We start from the raw sequence: 21,635 nt of genomic DNA, 5'->3' as shown, positions 1-21,635 counted from the left end.
TACGTGACCTCATTTGTCTAAATATGACATTCTGATTAATATTACATTTGTGGAATATGACTTATGAAGGAAAATCTAGCCGCTTTTAATCCATCTCAGGGGGCGGCCATTTTCTCGGCTTTCAAGCTCACGGCTTAGGCAACAACCAATCACAGCTCACCTGTTTTCTGAATCTGAGCTGTGATTGGTTGTTACCTGAGACCTGAGCAACTGTGATGTCATTTTCACTCGACAGGAAGCGGCAAAATGGCCGCCTTCATATTGATAAAAACTGCTGGATTTTGCTGCTAATGCAATTTTAAAGGGATACTTGAGTCATTGAGCCGTTTTCAACAGTAAAAAGTTAATATTTTGTCTATAATTAATGTGGTAACTTCATTAGTTTTCATGTACAATTAATACCTTTAAAAAGTATTTTTCTACTTTCTGTCTGTCGACTGATGATGACATCACTTGAGCTGAGTAAGTAGGTAGCGACCAATCATGGCTCAATTTACTGACCAAACCCAGGAAACAGGTGAGCCCCATGATTGGTCGTTACCTACTCCCCCAGCACAAGTGATGTCATCATCAGTCGTTAAGTGACGTGAGTCCTCCTTGCCTGTAACTGGCGCTAGCTTGCAGCAGTTTTCCACCAAAACTTCACCGGTTTGGAAATACTTCAAAATTGTGAATCTTAAACTAAAAGAGCATTTTTGTGTTTTATTTTGAGCGTTAAGACTATTGAAGAGTGACTGTGCTGTTTTTTTTTTTTTTTTTGAAAAATTAAAGGAAATATATTTTTTTGAAAATATCTTTGAGTGATTTTTTTTATTTGTCAAAATGTACTACTGGTATCGGCAGCTGGTATCGGTATCGGTGAGTACTAAGGGTCTGAGTATCGGTATCGGTCTAGTATATAGTATAGTATATATATATATTTTATATAGAAAGTGCTTTTTTTAAAAAACTTATTTATTTATTTATTTATTTTGTTATTTTTATTTGTATTTTTTTGCTTTTTCGTGCGACTACTTTTTTGTGGACATTTAAATGGCATGTAAAAATCTGAAACCGTTGAATACAGCCTTTGTATCATTCAAAAGAAGAAAAAAAAAAAGCATCCGCTTGAAGGCTGCTGTGAGAAGACGATGTGGATGTACCTACCTCAGTCTGCACCATGGCTGGTCTCTGCGTCCGCAGCATTTTGACAGTCTGGAAAATGTCCACTGCCCCCTCGTAGCGCATCCTCTCCAGCACAATGCTCAGAGTGATGAAGACCCCCGTCCGACCCACGCCAGCGCTGCGGCCAAAACAGCAATCGTTGAACCCGAGTGCCACCTGAACGAGACGGTCATGCGCCGCGACTTACCTGCAATGCACGCTGATCGGACCATCCTGGCCAAATTGCTCTTTCGTTTTGTGCACTTGGCCAATAAAGTCGATGAAGCCTTCGCCCGATTTGGGCACGCCTTGCTCGGGCCAGTCAGTGAACTGGAACTGACGGACTGTTCGTGATTGGCCGTCCTGAGGGGAAGATAGAAAGTCAGTCACGGGAAGTGGTGATAATCACAAAACACGATATGGTTTATTCAAGCAAAATTCCGAGTGAAAATGAGCAGTTGAGAAAACGGATGAAACTTTACAAATATACAAGTGGCTGTTTGCAAATATGTAGTTCTCTCTAAAAGCAGCAGGAGAATACAAATTTCCGTTCATTGGACCCACTCGAGTTCTGTTTCCTCTCTGTAGAAAGGTCGTGCACATTCAGAATGAGCAGGGAGAAAAAGCAATCTGTAGCATATGTGCAAGATTTAAGATCAAGATGTAAGCTGTCAGAACTCAAATCGTTGTTGAGTTATGAAACAGATTCACATTGGTAATAAATGTGGGTGAAAACCACCTGTTCCATATAATACAATTAGATTTAACAGATATAAATATGAATCATTTCTGCCTGGTTTTGGATTTGAATTTATTTATTTGAAAGGGACAATGAACATTAATCAATATTTTACAATGCAAATGTGTCCAAGTTAGCTAAATTAAGCTAATTTTCATTGGCAGTCCCTTGGGCAGATAAGAGTCATTAAAATCACAAATCAATTTCCAACAATATACAAAAATATTACACGATTGTACAGTTTTACATGTGCAGTTTAATTTCATACCATTTATTGTGACTGAATTTGTCCATTTAATAATAATAATAATAATAATAATAATAATAATAATAATTTGACGTCAAACAGATAAACCAGATAATAAAGAAATCCAGCAATAATTATAGACATGCCACGTTGGTCCATCTGTTGTGGTTGTGGCTCATATCAATAAAATTCAGCTTCATGGTGCTTTACATACATTGAAACATTGTGCAAAGTTTATACAATGTTTCAATGTATTTGTTAGACTTAAAGTAGGACTCGAAAGTATATTTGTATTCAAAATAATTTTGCAAACAATTATCGGCTTACTTATCGGTTATCGACATCGGTACTTCTAAATCATTGATTTATCGGTATCGGTTGAAAATAGCATTATCGTAAATCCCTAGTAAAAATCAGACCAAAACGAAAAAAACATATAATAAACTAAAAAATATATACAGTATAATGAATGGGAATTTTTTTTTTAATTAGTGAAGATTTCCATTATCGCGGGTAGTTTTTGGAATATAACACCCACGAAAAACGAGGAAACACTAATTATGTGGAGGACATTTTATTTTTTACTGGAGTCATGTTGTTATTCAAAAGTATCATACTTGAGTAATATTTTTGTCGAGTCAATAAAGGTTGGCCGACACATTACTAGATGACTCATTTATTAAGGCACAGCATCTATTTGAGGAAACAGTATGTGGTATTGTCGTTGCGTAGACTTTCCGGTGAGACACTGGCTGGCAATTTCCTTTTTGGCTTCTAATGATTACAGTTATCTGAGCCCAGATCAGCGGCTGTGGTGAACTTCCCACCGAAGCGTCTGCTATTGTCAGCCACTCTGAAGGCAATCACATCTTTTCTCCTCCGCTCAGCCTTTCCGACTCCCCTTTAATGGAGATCAATACAGCATCTGTCCATGTGGCGTCTGGGCAGGACGGGCTTAACCCGAGTTATCTACGACTGGCACACGGACGCACGCACAGTCACAAACGCACATGAGACGTCAGCTGTTTTACCGACAATGTGGCTGAGTGAATAATCTCAGGTGGCTTGCTGTGATACGCCTGTTGACATAGAAAACAGGACATGGCTTTGGGCCGCTGACTCCGTATGATGTTGACAGATTTGGAACACGGCGCGATGGTCAAGGTGCTGCTGTTTGGACATGCAAAGGGGAACTTGAAACATGCGAGACGCACCCTGGCATCTGTGACTTTGAACTCCCGCAGGATGTACTGGGGCATGTTGTACTCGGCCATGGGGTCCACCACAAAGTACTGGTACCTGGCGGAGCGTTCGGCGGGCCAGTACTGGTGACACTTCTCCTGAGGCAACAGACACGCAAACGCATCGGGGTTATTAGTGGCTTGTGGAGCATTGTGTAATTTTGCTTGTCACTCAAAAGTCACTGTAAAGTGAAACAAATAATCTTCTCTAAATTTGACAAACTAGACTGAAGAGTGTTAATCGCAACCCTGCCAAGTTATTAAGTAAAATGAGGCTTTAAAACCTACACAAACCTCTATGTTTGAGCCACAGAAATGTATACAGTAAACCTCCCCCTCCACCCTTCGTGCACGTTCCCGGTCCCGCTGTTTCTCTCATTATTTTTTGTACAGTAAATAATTCTATTTTGGTCTAATATCTGGTGTAACTCCACTGTTGCCCACTGGATGATGGCACACTTACTTAGTTTGGGACAGCGTCAATATTATTAAGGAAGAAAAACAAAACAGGAAGTATCTGTATTTTAGCACAGCCTAGTTTTTGTTGAAAATTGTTGAATGTCATCTGCTATAATCCTGCTTTTTAAATTGATAGAAAGTGACGGTAATAGGTTAACTTTATCATTTACATCAGTTTTTGATTATTGATGTATATTGTGAGATGACAAGTTTGTTAGTTTAAAAAAAAAATAATAATAAAAAAAAAATATATATGTATGTATTTAAATTAGAGCTGTCAAATGATATTTTTTAATCAGTTTAATCACATTTTACAATTTTGATTAATCATGATTAATCACGTAATTAAAAAACTTTTTTTTTGCTTGCCAAATTTGAAAAGCATCTGTTGTTCATTCTTTCAACATTTAATGTGATGAGAAAGTCCTTAAAATTTTTTTTGATCCACTGCACACACTAAACCCCTCTTTTTTTTTCAATCAGTTAATTACTTGCATAATTTAAAATGAAAAAAGCAAACAAACAAGTAGTTTGACATGAACAAATACCCTGAATGTCATGCGCAAATATTTATTAAATACTTTACTTTAATGCATGTAGTTATGTTTACTGGCTGCTCAAAGATACTTTTTGTGATTAATCAATGAGTTAACGCTTTAACTTTGACAGCATTAATGTAATTGTTTATGTATTATTATTGTTATTATTTAATTTACATGCTTTAAGTGCTATTAAAAAAACATTCTTACTACTTGTGGTGATGATCGGAAAAGTTTCCCCCACAATGGAGGCGGGGATACTCAACACTTGCTGAATGCAGAAAACTGAATTTCGAATTGCTACTGCCACCTGTGGCCGATAAATGACACTACACACTTTTTTTTTTAGAAAATATATTTTTTTTCTGTTTTTTTTTTCTTTTTTAGTATTTCGTCACAGACACAATGCGCACATGACGTCACATCCGCCGACAGCTGGCAGGAAATTCAAACCCCAATCCAATCCAAAAATATTAGAGAGAGGCTTGCAGGAATACCCCGTGTGCACAGCTAAGGTGTTAATCTACTAATTAAAACATGTTTCTGTTATAAATAGTCAAATAAAAAGGCTATTGTAAAGATATTTTTGGGTACATTGTTACATAGAGCTGGAATAAATTCTACCCGGTCATCACGGGGCTTTTCCATGCCATGAAAACGAGGCACTCGCTATAAAGCGACCACACCAGCACACTATTCAAAGGGAAGATTCAAGTTTTGGAGTATTGGCATAGCTAGCTCGACAACCAGATACCAGACAACAACTGACAGCAACAAAAGTGCTCAATCTTACATTTCAGTCTTCGCATGATTTCAGCAAAAATGTACCACGTTTTTAGAGGCAGAATTGCTGACACAGCTTTTGTATTGGATCCCATTAGATTGTGCAGGTGAAGCTAATGCATGTGTAAATACTAATGACCTCCCATTAGTGCTTGACATTTTTTTTTTCTGTAGTTATGATTATGTTTTAGGATCCTGGAAACCTTTACCCCGCTGAGCCCGTCTGTATTAAGTTGAAGCAAGTGGATTTACTTTCGAGTGTACAGTGTGTCCTTACCCGGCCCATCTCCCGCAGTTTAGTGAGCATGACCACAATAGTTGAGTTGTGCTCCCACAGCATCCTCCAGAAGTCCTCTGTGGTCTCTGCTAGTGGACCCTGGGTGGCGATGTAGCCTTTCTGCTGCCTACACACAAACAACAACACATTGTAAAATTAACTGCAGTGTCAATAAGTGTTGAAGAAATTTCCCTAAAATTCCACCAGAGAGAATACAAACGTTGGGCACAACATCAGGTAGAGACGTCATCCAAAAGCAGATGCAGGTGTACTTAATGTTGTGACCAGTGAGCGTCCATAATATGAGACATTTCATTTCTCAAAAAGTGGAACACTCAAAGTGTGTGTGTCCAAGCAGTCTGGATGCCTGAATCATCTTCACCCTCCATTTTTTTGACGTGGACAGTGTCGTGCAGCGAGCGGGCGGAGACGCCTACGCTGCGGTAACGGTAGAGCTGACGTGATGTGACAGGCGCAAGCACTGTGGTGAAAACCTTTCCGATCCATTCAGTCGTCAAGTCGTCGGCGGAGGACAAGCGGCCGGGTCCTGTTAATGTTTCTCTTCAAGTAAACATACCTGTAACCGTCGATGTAGCTGGCGTTTATGTAGTCGGAGCCTTCCAGGCCTCTGATTGGCTGGAGACACACGCGGGTGGTCTCGTAGGGCATGATGTTGACGAGCCGATTCTTGAATTTGTTGCAGGGGAGGTTGGCTGTGACAAAGCGGGACGTGTGGGCTTTGGTGTTGGCCAGTCGCTGCACGGAGATGAAATAGTTGAGTTGAAAACGAGAATGCAGAAGTGTGTAATCACAAGCTACATTTGTGCCATTGTTTTGACTAAAACAGGAAGTCAAGTCAAACATTTTCTTTTTAATATTATCCTCTATGTGGCCGCGCTTGTCTTTTGATTAATATTTTGCTTGTGAGATATAAATTAAGAAACATAATCCACCTGTTTTATCCATCCCAGGGGGTGGCCATTTTCTCACTTGCTGTCAACTGAATATGACATCACAGTTGCTCAGCTCAGGAAACAACCAATCACGGCTAAGCTTGTGAATATCATGTGACCAAACTCAGAAATCACGAGAGCCGTGAATGGTCATTACCTGAGGCCTGAGCAACAGTGTGGTTATTTTCCAGTGGACGGCAAGTAGCAAAATGGCTGACCCCTTAGATGAATTAAAAAAAAATGGTTGGATTGTTCTGCTTAATTCATATTCCATTAACACAAATAACCAGAATGCCATATTTAGAGTAGTAGGGTCTTGTAGAACATATTATAAAGACAATTTTTGACTTGACTCTCCTGTAAGGAAATTTTGACAAATTTTACTTGTCAGAGTAGTTTTAATGCAACATTCTTCCCTTATATAGTATTTTTCCCATGAAAACAAAACTACTTTTACTCAACTTAAATTGAGCTGCATTCTACTCGCAAGTCGCTATTGTTTTTTTTTCTTTTTAATCAACAGATGTATATTATTGCTTGAACGATCTAATTTTACAACCTTGTGCCAAATGACATTTTATCAAGTCATTATGACTAAAGGAGCCATTTGACTCCATTTCACCAATCAAACTGAGTCAGGCAGTCACGTGATCACACACCAGCCATACACAAAGAAGCAACATTTTCAGAGTAACTTTTAAGTGAAATATGTGAATAAGTGACAAGGTTATTTTAGTTAACTAAAACTAAAACTAAATAACTACAACTAAAATTCAAAAAAGCATTTTCGTGAACAAAATAAACTAAAAATTAAACTACTTTTAAAAAAAACGAAAACTAACTGAAATTATATTTACAAAACTAACTAAAACTAACTATAATTACAGTGAAAATTTCCTTAATTTTTGTCTTTGATAATTAAATTAATACGTGAGCCTTTGGGGTTGATTTTAAATGTGATTTCAGTATATTTATTTTGATATTGACCAGAATACGGAAGTTTGACAGTGTGTCACACAGAAGTGATGTCATCTTGCAGCAGCCAATAGAAAAGCACCTTCAGATGACATCACTCCTAGGTGACGATTTTGCATGTTTGACTTTTGGCTCTAATGGCTCGCCTTGCCTTTGTTTTCATTTAATTCAGCAAAAACGCAACGCTCAACATTCAAGATTGCTTTATTCAGCCATTTGTGTAGAAACACATCGGAAATTGTTGCTAACAAATGGAATGCTAGGTAAGAAGTGTGTTGCTTTTTTCATTTTACCATGGTATTTATTAAATCTCGTACACAAGTAATACATAACATTATGATTTACTATCTCGATTCTTTACAGATTGTCTACAAAAAAGAACAGCTATGTCATATGTCCATATCCTACATAAGGTTCAAACAGTTACCGGCGTCCAACAATCAGGCCGTTGGGATACAATAGCGGGAATTCTACCTAAAGCGATATTGTGCACATCTTTGTGAAATCCTACCTTAAACTCCAGCTCCATGCCAGTGACATGCTCGCCGCTCTCCACCTTGGCCAACTTCTGCATGTACGAGTAGAGACTCCTGGCCGCCACCTCCGTGTTCCCGCAGGCCACGGCCTCCAGCAGCGCCTCGTGGATGAAGCTGTACTGGTCCTCGGTTTGCACCATGTAGTTCCTCTGCGAGCGCATCAGAGTGACGTGACCGTAAATGTCGGCGGTGCGCTCGTGTCGGATGCGCTCCAGCATGGCGTCGATGACGATGAAGCAGCCGGTGCGGCCCACGCCGGCGCTGGAAGGGAAGATGAAGGTCAAGGGTGGAAACGGGACCTTTCTGTCGGGTTTGTGGGTTTACCTGCAGTGGGCGATGATGGGCCCGGCATCAGGAGGGTTGCAGGCCTTGACCCGACGCAGGAAGTTGAGGAATGGGGTCGGGTACTCGGGAACGCCGTGATCGGGCCAGGCGGTAAATTGGAACTGACGCACCTCTCGTCGTTCACTGCTGCCGCTCTGTTGTGAGACAGTGAGACAAAATGTTTAGATGTACACTAAAGATTGACATTTTTTTTTTCCAAGGCTTTGGGGCAAACAGATGTTCCAACCAATGACAATTTCATAGACGAAAAATCTTCGGCATAATTTTTGCCACGAAAAAGTTTTCTTCAGACGAAAATTAAACGGAAACTAAAATAGAAGCCATTCATTGAGATGAAAACGATGACTAAAATTGACTGACAATTTCGTCAATGACTAAAACGAAAATGAAAACAATACAGTGACAAAAATTCACACAATCCAATCAGAAGGAATGAAATGCCGATTGGAGAAAAGAACCTCTCAGAAACTGTTCAGTGTTCACTGCGCTGTATTTAATATAATTTAATGTAATTTTATTTAATTAATTAATTTTACTTATTTCATTGTGCAGCAGTAAGATTAATCTCAAGCAATTATGCACTTTTTTTTATTTAAATGAAAACTTATTTTATTCATTTTATTATTTATTTATTATTTATTTTATTATTTATTATTTTATTTTTTATATATTTTATATTTTTATAAAATTATTTTATTGTCACTTCAACAAGAGACACCATGGTATTAAATGTGTCTTTCGTGTTAACAACAGTTACAAATAGGTGCGTTTTAATTTTCTGTATAAAAGATTAATTGTATGTATGTAAGAAAAATATCGACTAAACTGTCAATTTAGTCGACTAAAATTGCTCTTTTTTCAGTCGGCTAAAATTGCTCTTTATTTTCATCGACTAAAATTGGATTACAACTAAAATACAACATGACTAAATTATGACTAAAACTTTAATTAATTTTAGTAAAAAGACTATCACTAAAACTAAATTAAAATTTCGTGTCAAAATTAACACTGGTTCCAACTACATAAAGAATGGCCAACTGGTGGAACCTTGATTAACACTGTTGACTGTTAATTAAAAATAAAATAAAATAAAATAAAATAACATAACATTATTTATTTATTTAGTTTTTTTAAACCCGAAAAATGTGAAAAATATGCGTGTTCCAGCACAATGGTGTTAAATTGGGGGGGGGGAAATGGAAAAAAAATAAATAAAAATATATATATATATAAAGTATAAATATGCATCAAATATAGTTTTAAATTGTAATATCAGCATTCACCACTAGATGGCAGACATGGCTTAATTGTGCTTACTTGTACTACAACATGGGGATAGGCCTATTATTTTTTTGTGAATTTGGAATGATATGCAGGACAAACATATTGTGGTACATCAATACTATTAAAATTTTTAGTGAGTTGATCTTTTTGTGGTGGAAAAAATGCCCAAAATGAGTTCTTCCACTTAAAGGGATCGTTCGGCTTTTTTAACATGAATCTCAATTTGATCCTAACTTCCCGTGTGTGCGATCAGCACTGACTTACCCCTGACAGCGTTCTGTGACACGCGTTCTGGTTCGGCGTTGGACGAGAGGAAAATAGTCCAGCAAGCTGGCTGGGGTCTCGGAAATAAAGCGTTTTTCTTCTAAAAATAATTTGTTTTCAAAAGTGTGATACATTTCCATCACAATACTCCTTTCCTGAAAAAAGTCAGACGCCGTTACCGCCAGCCACTACTTTTCTGTTTGTTCGTATCACTGCGCGGCGCCCTGTAGACAGCGAATTGACGCACTGCTGCCAGCTGATCCTTCCGCCTGAAGTTGTTTGCCTTTTCGGCGGAAGTATCAGCTAGCTGGCTGCAGTGCGTCGGTTAGCGTTCTACAGGGCGCCGCGCAGTGATACGAACGAACAGAAAAGTAGTGGCTGGCGGTAATGGCGTCTGACTTTATTCAGGAAAAAGTATTGTGGTGGAAATGTATCACGCTTTTGAAAACAAATAGTTTTTAGAAGAAAAACGCTTTATTTCCAAGACCCCAGCCAGCTTGCTGGACTATTTTCCTCTCGTCCAACGCCGAACCAGAACGCGTGTCACAGAACGCTGTCAGGGGTAAGTCAGTGCTGATCGCACACACGGGAGGTGAGGATCAAATTGAGATTCATGTTAAAAAAGCTGAACGATCCCTTTAATGTTGGTTTTCTGTTCAGAGGTTTTGTGCTGTCCTTGAATGGTAATTTTTATGGACCGGGGGAAAAAAAAAATCACACTGTGTGATTGATTATTTTACTGTTTGCTTCAAACCCTTTGTTGTTGGATTATGATATGATTAAGTGTATCTTTTATACAACATTAAGAAACAGATTTTAAAAAATGAAATATAACCTTGTGTTTTTGTCATACATTATGTTAGAAAGTGCTTAGTCTTACCACCAGTAGCACTGATGATTTTATACATTTCATAATAGCAAACAAAGACATTTGTGGAGGTGCACTTTCAGTACTCAAATTGTTCGCTTAAATGTGCGCACAAACCAAACTCAAGAAGGGCCAAGAGTTTTTCTTTAGAAAAATTAAAAATACTTAACTATAAAGGGTTATTCATTTGAATAAAAACTCAGATCTCTTTTGAGATGAAAGCTATAAATGATGTCTGTCTGTGCTTAGCTGGCATCTGTTAACAGTGGAGTTCATAAGTGGTTGACTTCCTACCTACATATTTGTTTCTATTTACAAACACGATTCGCCACATGACACTTCACAACACAAATGTTGACTTAAAAGCCACAGTTGGCCTAGTTTCTGTGTTTGCAAGTAGGCCACAGAGACACAGGCTAGTGTGACAGGCCGAGATACGCTCTTCATCCAACAGTGGTCAAATCTCATCACCCCGGAGAGGGACGCCGGCCTGCTTTGACTCGCCTTGAAGTCCAGGCTAATGGCCTCTCTCTCTCTCTGCTTTTTTTTTTCCCTATGCGCAAAGAAATGCCTAGAAAAGTTACAAAACAGGACATACATTGGGGGTGTATTTGTATTATTTTAATATGTGCATGCCCATCCTATGTGGCAATCTTTTGCAGCAAAACACACCATCACTAGTGCAACATATCCTACAAGTCTACCATGTTTGGTGATTGTGTTGCAGTCTCACTATATCTTTGTGATATTATGTTACTCGCCAATATACAGACATTCATGATGACTTCATTTGATTTTGTCTTTCGACTAATGCCTTTTTTATTAGTTTTGCACGGATATGACTGCATGCTAAACAATAAAGGGAAATTGCGCAAAGGTCATCAGGATGTAGGATGTCGATTTATTACCTTATGGAGAGAGAAGGTGCGGACGCAGAATGTGGCCAGTTCCATGGTGTCCAGCAGGGTTAATTGGATTGTTCCATATGTGTCTGTGCCCCGACTAGGCCAGTACTGGTCGCACTTTATCTACACAAGAATAAAAGGTATTGATTTGAATTGGAAAAATCCTTATCTATCTATCCATCCATCCATCCATCCATCTATCTATCGATCTATCTATAGCTAGCTATATCTATCTATCTATCTATCTAGCTATAGCTAGCTCTATCTATCTATCTATAGCTAGCTATATCCATCTATCTATCTATCTATCTATAGCTAGCTCTATCTATCTATCTATCTATCTATCTATCTATCTATCTATAGCTAGCTCTATCTATCTATAGCTAGCTCTTTATCTATCTATCTATAGCTAGCTCTCTATCTATCTATCTATAGCTAGCTCTCTATCTATCTATCTATAGCTAGCTCTCTATCTATCTATCTATCTATCTATCTATATCTATCTCTATCTATCTATAGCTAGCTCTATCTATCTATCTATCTATCTATAGCTAGCTCTCTATCTATCTATCTATCTATATCTATCTATCTATATATTTATAGCTAGCTCTATCTATCTATCTATATATCTATAGCTAGCTCTATCTATCTATATATCTCTAGCTAGCTCTATCTATCTATCTATATATCTCTAGCTAGCTCTATCTATCTATCTATCTATCTATCGCTAGCTCTATCTATCTATCTATCTATAGCTAGCTCTCTATCTATCTATCTATCTATATCTATCTATCTATATATTTATAGCTAGCTCTATCTATCTATCTATATATCTATAGCTAGCTCTATCTATCTATATATCTCTAGCTAGCTCTATCTATCTATCTATATATCTCTAGCTAGCTCTATCTATCTATCTATCTATCTATCTATCGCTAGCTCTATCTATCTATCTATCTATCTATCGCTAGCTCTATCTATCTATCTATCTATCTATCTATCTATCTATCGCTAGCTCTATCTATCTATCTATCTATCTATCGCTAGCTCTATCTATCTATCTATCTATCTATCGCTAGCTCTATCTATCTATCTATCTATCTATCTATCTATCTATCTATCTATCTATCTATCGCTAGCTCTATCTATCTATCTAACTATCTATCTATCTATAGCTCTATCTATCTATCTATAGCTCTATCTATCTATCTATCTATCTATCTATCTATCTATCTATCTATCTATCTATCTATCTATCAATCATTTTTCTATTAACTGTTCTGAGCATCATTTTTTGCTTGCAAGTATTTCTGCACTGCAAATAAAAGTTGCTCATATGGGACAGCAGGCCAACCCGTGATTTCTCCTCCAAGCGTGTCATCATGACCACAGAGGCAGCCCGCTGCTCCCACACCATTCTCCAGAAGTCACCAAACGTCTCAGCCAGCGGCCCCTGGGTGGCGATGTAGGCATTCTGCTTTCTGTAGCCGTCAATGTAATTGGCGTTGATGTAGTCGCTTCCCAGGACACCTGCAAACAAGACGCATTTGAGGAACATTGCTGTCTGCCAGTACGGTGTCTTATGGGGCATACTGTGTGTCAAGCTTGAAAAATCACGCTGTTAATAGCCTGTTGTGAGTCGTTTAAAGCGCAGAAAAAACTCTTAAATCGAAAATAATGAACACTATTTTTGTACAGTAGAGTACTATCAGTAATACAGTCTTGCTATCTTCATTGTCATTTCAAAACAATTAGTAGTTAGAATGAACAATAATCAAATCCAGAGACAATCGTGTCATAATTACAAGAGGAGATGAATTTGTAGTTTTTTGTTTCCTTTGTTCCATTGAGGGAAGCCATGATGAAAACGAGTTTGACATCTCTGTTGTAATGAGTTGGCATGGATGCGAATCAAACAAAAACTCTACACTCATGAATTCTACATCAAATCTCTCCTGTGCTGGTTGCATTTGAACACGCTTGCATTGTTTGTTTGTTTGGCTCCAGAGCCATGTTTGCAATTTCACTTTTCATCCATCAGCCTGTCTCTTCCGCATCGCAATCTCTTTAACATCCTCTGCGTACCTCTCCTTTGCCAGCTCGCGCTTACCTTCAATGGGTGCCAGGATGACTCTGGTGTGGTCGTACGCTATCACGTTAGCATAGCGGTTTTTGGGCTTGTTGACCTCCAGGTTGGAATGCTCCCAAGTGAATTGCTGCCCGGGATCAATGGACTGGGAAAAGGAAGCAAATTGCAGGTCGCAGCGTGTGTTAAACATAATTTGATGGTGGATTTGTTGATGTGGAATGATAGTGAGCTTCATAAAGTAGACATGCTCTCAAATGCACCGCTGAATAAATCATAAGCTAGCCGGGACATAGCGATACACATGTTAAATAGCCTTTGCTTTATGAAGAGAGGGCTTAAAAGGTTTAACACCTATGGACTGAAACACTCAGAGAGCACTTGTCTACAGTTTTACTAAGAGCAATAACTTGTCTACTTTTATACTACCTATTTGTGTTTTACTATCATAATGGTTGGTGTCTGTGTTTTCTTTGAGATGGCGTCCTATTGTCTGTGGTAACTACTTCATTAATTTAAACAGTGGACATTTAGTTGTATAATATACATTGAAGCCCGCCTATTCACTTTTTTTTTTTTTTGCGGGGCCTATCCTCAGCTAATTAATAAGTAAGTCGCCTCTATGCAAGTAATAAGTAGTCTTTACTTTCAAGTCGCAAGTTCATGTGGCAGGTTAAGTTATTACTTGGGTTTAGCAAAGTCAAGTCATACAATCTTACTTGATATTCTGTATTCTGTAAAGTATTCTGCACAATGGGAAAATATACAGTTTTTATTTACCCAAATATTTCAAAAAGGACATTTGAATGCTACACTATAATTTTAATGCTGTGATGCCACAATATTTTTGCTCATAGTTATCATACCGGCAGAATCTAACATGGGTCCATGCCGATTCCCCCCCCAAAAAAGTCTTCCTGTTGCTTTGTTGTCCTCTCAACTAACCACACAACTACAGTATCATGAAGCTTAGTTCATGTTTGACCAGTTTTTGGTTAGCTAAACTGTGACGTTAGCATTCCTGTCTTTGTGGCTTTTGTTATAACGGCTGAAGTTAGACGTCATAGTTGTTGTGGTTCTTATCTTTGGGTTGTCAACCTTGCATGTTGCCTTTCCCTCTTGCCAAAATTCATCCAAGTATAATCCGGTAACTCAACAGGAAATCAGACGCATGCTCCACCCCTCACTAAGATTTGAAATTGGCCCTCAAAGGGGGTGTTACCTGGAGGACCGTTGGGGTGTGAATGGGGAGTGGGTAGGGCCTGGTCTGGCTGTGATTGACAGCAGTAACTCGCTAAGAAGGCGTTTAATTAATAAGGAGGCGTGTACGAGACATAGGCGGTGGGTGGCGGGGGCGACGACTTCACTGTCCACAAGTGACGTAGTCAGCCAGTTCTCATGTAATGACAGGACAATGTATTTCTTTTTTTATTCTAATGCTAAAAATTGTGTTTAACCCAGTGTCTAACCTGAAGACGGCACCAAACACGTTTTTTACCCCAAATTCAAGCTTTCAACAAACATGCACAGGACATGTAGCATTAGTAGACACCAGATTATACAGTTTATCAGCAAAGAAAATATTGATTTCTTCTTGAGTTATCATTTAACTCCAAATTTAGTGGTCTCCCTACATATATAAATGAAGCACTATTCACCATTTAAATCAGCGGTGTTAAAAATACAGTCCGCAGGCCAGAACCGGCCCATCAGAGGGAACAATGATATGACAGGTTTAAACAGACTTTTTCAAAAACAAATGGCACACCACTTTAAAAATGCAAATTTTCCAATGTAAACATGCAAGACTTGCCAAGTCATGTAGTGCAAGTCAAAATCAAAATGAGTCTTTGACCTCATGTAAACCCCAAAACGTATAAATACGTTTTTTAATACTTAGTCCTTCACAATTTTTTTTAATTTTTGTTTTTATTTATTTATTTATTTATTTTTATGCTAGAACATACCGAAGGCTTTGATACAGCTACTGACATGAAGAGGTCGCTTAAAGCAATGGTAGTTATTACGAAAAACGGCCAGAAGGTGGCAGCAGAGTATAAGAAAACAGCTAGGGCCATGTTGCAACAAGCTCTTTTTGCCAGTGTTTTCAACAGGTTTGTGGATAATAAGGAAACTTGGCTATATTGTAATGAGAATTGCTGCAAAATGGAAATAGATACACATATACTTTTTTTTTATTGATGAAAGAAGAGACTCTAATCTTTATTTTGGTAGGTTCCATGTTTTTATATCAATAGAACAGAATATTCTGGGGACCTTGCAAAAGCAGTCCAAATCCAGTTTAAACAGGCGGGAGCGAAGGAGGTTGATTCAGTAAAAATGGCTGGGAGTGAATGATTTAATAAGTTTTAGTTAAACGAGTCATCACCAGTTTTATTGACTGTAATTTTGTTTTAACCCTCATCTGTAGATCTGTGAGATTTCCTTGAAATGTAAAGTGCCTTACAAATTAAATGTATTATTATTATATTAGATGCACTCATTGACATAAAACAAAACAAAACAAAAATCAAGTCTCACCTCGTATTCCTGGGAAAGCCGCAGATTGTCGTTAGCTTTCATCAACTCAATATGCTCAGCCAGCTCGCTGATGGGAATGGGAGGATGGCTCATCATTCCTGCATGACAGCAAGCGTGCGACACAGCAAACGGGTCAGAGGTCGCCCCGGCTTCGTCCGAATAACCCAAATTACCGCGGGTCGCCATCACTCATACGAAGATGCGAGGGTAATTGCGTAAGCATGGAACATCACATATCATTAAGGAAGACGCCGAGGCAGAAAATCAATGTTGAGCCGTGCGCGTGGACAGCGTGAGTCCTGTTTGTTTTGAAATTGTTTTTCTTTGATAAATTGCTTGGTGTGCCATCAGAGAAGCGGCGGAGCCGACAAAACAAACACAGACAGATCGCTAATTAGTCGAGTTTGAACATGCGCACACAAAAGGAAGCAACGTCCCCGAGTCCTGCGTCTTCACAGCTGGCGAACGAACACACAGCGCCAACATCAAATCCAGGTTTTCAAATTGGGATGCATTGGAATCTTGCTATCAAATGAGTGTTTTGCACGTCATGCAAATCAATTCATATGCTTGTGCCGCACCCACAGGTAATCGCAACATAATGTGCCTCTCATACCGTAAATGACCTCCGACATCATCAGCGGGTAACAAATTTCATCTATTCAGGGCCTCTCAGAGGCACAAATCTCAAAGGATGAAAAGAGGGCACTTCAAGGCTGCTGTCACACGAGAATAGAAAATTCTCATGATGGAAGAGAGGAGCTGAAGTGCTTTATTTTATAGTCTTCACTTTGCATAGAAAAAGGCTGAAAACCTTCATCTTCAGATCTTCTCCATGGAAACGCGTCACGTTTTCAACAAGGACCTTGTGCGCATCACTGGCTCATGAAAGGCTTATGCTTATTTGAGATGTTGCATGGAGGAAGTGACAGGGCTGCTGGTGCCACGCAGCACACAAGCAGTGTTGTTGGATGTCACAGCGAGAGAGAGAGGAAGCAACGTAGTTATTTCACAGTAGGGTCTTTCTTGGCAACATCAAGTTAATTCAAAAGTTAACATTTATAGACCGATGAGGTGGATTTCTCTCATTTTCATCTGTTCGGGGAAGCTGTCGCGCGCAACGGGTGGCTGTGGACATGCTTCTGTTTTTTTTTTCCCACACTGTGGTGGTGACTCAGTCATGATGCTGTGACTGTACGAGATGGACGGTGGCCAAGATGACCTCACGGGGACAGGCTCGTTTGCTTGCTTATCAAGGGTGGCTCGTACTCTCGTCTCACAGAAACAAGGTTCTGAAATCTCCACAGTTTAAAAATATAAAAATAAATCATAATAACCACCATTGTATTATATGACTGTCTATTGTGTTTTTCAAACTTCAACCTCCTCTTCACTAGGATTTGAATTTGATTGCATTGTGTTGAACGACTATGGTGCAGGTATGTTTAATGGGAGTCAGCACACATTTTCCACAATTTAAGGTGCCGCTAATTAACCTCAAATGAAGCTCAAATGTTCTAGTAGGCTTTTCCAGACATTTTTGTAGTCACATCTTGAGCCATAGTCATCAGAGATCTTCCATAGCAACAGTGGGAGCTCATTGCTCAAGGGTACACAAGAATTTCCAACGAGCACTGTTAAGACAGTCATCAGCAAGTAGAGAAATATGGCACAACCATGACTGATTGATGAAGAAACAAGAAGGAAACTGGCCTTCAACAATGAAGGACCCGCAGGAATTTACGGCAAGTACTGGCTGTTTAAGACTTGTAACAACAATCTCTCATCTTCTTCATACAGTACATTTGGGCTATGTGATAAGACAACCATAATCTTACAAAAATAACAAAACAAAAAACATCCAAGCATCGCTACACAGTAAATTCTGTGACTCTATTTAGAGTAAATTTGACTCTATTTAGAGTGGGACCAAATAAGTATACCCAGTCAGTTCTCAGTTTTAGAGTACGCTAATTTACATTTGGAAGAGAGTAAAATAAGGAATTGAAAAAAAAAAAAAAAAAGTCACTCTAGGGATGAAGATCAAACTCATGACCTTCAGCTTTGGAGACTGCCACACTACCCACCTGAGCTATGCACCTCCTTGCTGTTTGCTTAGCGACATGAGTGAAATACGAACACACAGCAGGAGCTGAGTGGCTCAGTGAGTAGATCGGCTGTCTCCCATGCTGAAGGTCCTGAGTTTGTTCAACAACCCTTGAGTGACTTTTGTTTATATTTTTTTTAATTATTTTTTTTTATTTTACTCTCTTCCAAGTGTGAATATTACTTTAAAATTTTAAAATTTGGTCCCATTCCAAGAGTCAAATTTACTCTACAGAATTTACTTTGTATTTATTTATTTATTTTTTTTGTATTTGAAAATTGGAAATATCCTTAACGTATGTGTGAAAATGTTATGGTCTGATAAAACTTTAGGAAAACAATTAGGATTTTGGAGCCAATCACTAATCTGTGAGTTTTAAAAACAAAACAATAATCGATTACTGATCCAATCAGAAGATGGACCAACCTATCCAAATTATCTAAACAAATTATTTAATTCCCCCCCCCCCCCCCCCCCCCCCCATTCATGGGGGATTGGCCCACGAATAGCCAAAATTAATGCTCATTGAAATGCATTGGGAAAAAAATAATTACAATTAAATCATAAAAATTCTCCCCCAAAAACAATAAACATCAATATGTGACACACTGATGGATTTGTACCCAAAAAGGGTGCACATAATTGTGCAACCAGGTCATATCTTTCCCCTCCACCCACACCCCCTACCTATACTTTTCCCTCCAATTCAGTTGTATCGGTTATGGGTCACATATTAGTGTTAGAAAAAGTTTTGAAATGATTTCTCTAGGTCTCATTTCAGTATATCAGAATTTTTTTTTATTAAATTGTTTGTTACAGCCACTGAGGACTGAATTGGTGGTAGGTGTGACTCGCTGGGAAGAAAATGTGTTTGGGTATATATTCCATACCTGGAGTCTGGAAATTAATTCGTCTCATCTCCACCGGGTCTGTCGGGTGATGGGCCATCATTTCGGCGTTACTCAGAAGACTTTTGGTTCCTGGCTCCGACTCCTTGCGCTTGCTGCTCCAGACAGCAATTACGAAAAGAGCAATTAGCACGCGCAAAATTCCAGCCAGAGAAAATTAGACTCAGCACTGACACGTCATTAGCATTAGCACTGGTGACTCAATGCACATACATGAACAGATGTGACATTTTATGTGCAAGTACAATAACGTGGTGTTATGTTGTGTAATTGCTCGGGCTACAAGGTTACAAAAAAGTGCTTGACATTGGTGTAATCGTACCTGTCAGGTTTGCTGTTTCCAGTAAAACAAGAGGCCGGGAAGGAATAATTAAGGAAAAGAAAAGGAAGGAAACAGACAGAGGAAAATCAATATGCTGCATTAGTATTCATGCAGCAGAATGAAGGTTGAGCACACTTCAAACTGGAACACAATTCCATGGCAACCAAAAATCTTACTTTGTGTTTGAAGTATTCAAATGAGCTAGTTCCAAAATATTTCTTGTTGTGTAACAAGTACTAAACTTGGTGGAAGGATCAAAGATATTTAGATGCAAATCAAGATAAAGTTGTAAAACCAGAATTTGTTTCCGTCTTGAACATTGCTGTTTATTCAGCATCTAAACAAAATTTATTGAGTACGTACAAATTAAATAAAAAGGATTTATGGATATTCAGAGCAGACAAGTATTGCCTTCATAATGTTTATTAAATATGTGAATTTTATCTTGGGAATCACAATTTATTATTTTATAATGTTTCTCCCGTTTCTGCAGCATGTTATTATTTTCTAAGAATGACTGAAATAATTGTGAAACTTGGACAAACGTAGAGATGATTTAATGTTCCTGCAAGAAGGGACAACAACCACTGAGGAAAAGCAGAATATACGCAGGTTGCTCCAAGAATACTACGCGGAGCTCCTCTTTAATACATGATGTCACAGTCCATTAGCTTCACTAATGGACTGTGATCTATCTCAGGGATTCTCAAAGGTTGGCACGAGTACCACGAGTGGTACACGGGTGGTATGCAGAAGAATCACAGAATCAAATGTTCAAACTACAATTTTTTTTGTCATTCGACTGTACTGCAAAGTCATTCAAATGTCTTGATAACGTCGTTTGAATGACTTTGCAGTCGATAAAGTCTTGGTAAAGTTGTTCGAACGTATTGCTAAAACGTCGGCTAAATGCTAAAAACTGTTGGCCTACATATTACCAATATGTTCCAATGACTTTATCAATACGTTCAAACAACTTTGCAACATGTTCGAATGACATAGCCCAGGTTTACTCCATTAGTAGTTCCACTTTTCCGTACATTATAGAATTGCTTCAACTTTTTTGCTTAGTACGTTCAGTTAAATACAACTGAACTCATTTGTATTTGACATTTAGGAACAATACATTATAAGGAAAAATCTTCATTTAATTTTTATGTGCAATGTATTTTAATTAAACCTACTATGCTACTGTATTGGTTGGTCACGATCCTTGTGATTGGAGATCTAAGTATTATTTTTTGTTAACTTAATGTGTTTCAGCACCACTTCTCAATATTTCCGTCACACTCTTATTGCCATTAATATGTTCATTGCAAACATAAAAACATAATCCCTGATGCACCTTTACAAGTCCTACCTTCAACTGTAACAATCGTGACAACATTTTCAATGTGCTCTTGTGTTCAACTCACTTCTTGTAGAGTAAAATCGCGATGACGATGCAGATGATGAAAACCACTGCTAGCACCGGTCCCACCACCCAGATGAGACCGTCGCCTGCATCCAGGGGTTGGGGGTCTGAATCCGGGGCGATCACCGGATCGGTGTAAGGGCTGGCCACGTACATTTTCTGTTGACAAGCAAACAGGTGCGATATCGGTAAATAAAACTCAAGTAGTCACCATCTAAATACCCTGGAAACTTCAATATTGTTACATATTACATGTCGTAGGGCTTGGGTCGATTTTATAGGTTTTTACTAATCGATACTATTAGTCAGTCCCCTCCTTATAATTACAAATTATTGACCAATGAGTTTTGAAATAGCTTGCTCTCTTTAATGATGCAATATTAACGGCTTAAACTCATTTTTTGTTTCGCATATAAACATACGTATCATACAGTGCACTGTTTATCGTATACCTCTTAGTTTGAAACAAAGTATGACAGCAGACTAGTTGGAGTAAAAACTAACACATTCCCCAATTGTTTTTGAGAGCAAATTTTAGTGGTTTAACTGACGAGAGGAGAGGGGAGGTGTGTTTATATGACAGAAGCACATTTTTTGCAGCCTTTTAGACAATGCACATTATTTAATTAGAGATGGGTTTAAGTTTATTGTGATATACGTAACACAATCAAGCATTTTTATGAGCTCAGATGGCCTTTT

General features: G+C 38.4%; 1 protein-coding gene across 1 annotated transcript in view; it reads right to left on the bottom strand.

The window, feature by feature from the left end:
* The window catches only part of LOC144020701 (receptor-type tyrosine-protein phosphatase S-like), a 133,891-nt gene that overhangs the window by 3,359 nt on the left and 108,897 nt on the right, over nucleotides 1-21,635 (bottom strand). Inside the window, exons 22-36 of the mRNA XM_077524437.1 lie at nucleotides 20,938-21,095; nucleotides 20,703-20,705; nucleotides 19,523-19,534; nucleotides 19,183-19,295; nucleotides 16,186-16,283; nucleotides 13,669-13,792; nucleotides 12,913-13,088; nucleotides 11,562-11,681; nucleotides 8,217-8,371; nucleotides 7,868-8,153; nucleotides 6,006-6,184; nucleotides 5,429-5,555; nucleotides 3,344-3,469; nucleotides 1,352-1,506; nucleotides 1,147-1,282 (exon numbers count right to left, since the gene is read on the bottom strand). Of these exons, the coding sequence (XP_077380563.1) occupies nucleotides 1,147-1,282; nucleotides 1,352-1,506; nucleotides 3,344-3,469; nucleotides 5,429-5,555; nucleotides 6,006-6,184; nucleotides 7,868-8,153; nucleotides 8,217-8,371; nucleotides 11,562-11,681; nucleotides 12,913-13,088; nucleotides 13,669-13,792; nucleotides 16,186-16,283; nucleotides 19,183-19,295; nucleotides 19,523-19,534; nucleotides 20,703-20,705; nucleotides 20,938-21,095 (1,968 nt within the window). The remainder of the gene's footprint in view (nucleotides 1-1,146; nucleotides 1,283-1,351; nucleotides 1,507-3,343; nucleotides 3,470-5,428; nucleotides 5,556-6,005; nucleotides 6,185-7,867; nucleotides 8,154-8,216; nucleotides 8,372-11,561; nucleotides 11,682-12,912; nucleotides 13,089-13,668; nucleotides 13,793-16,185; nucleotides 16,284-19,182; nucleotides 19,296-19,522; nucleotides 19,535-20,702; nucleotides 20,706-20,937; nucleotides 21,096-21,635) is intronic.

The sequence above is a fragment of the Festucalex cinctus genome, chromosome 1 (genome assembly GCF_051991245.1).
Source record: "Festucalex cinctus isolate MCC-2025b chromosome 1, RoL_Fcin_1.0, whole genome shotgun sequence".
NCBI lineage: Eukaryota > Metazoa > Chordata > Actinopteri > Syngnathiformes > Syngnathidae > Festucalex > Festucalex cinctus.
The sequence above is the reverse complement of the archived record's forward strand: the minus strand, read 5'-3'. Positions and strand labels throughout refer to the sequence as shown.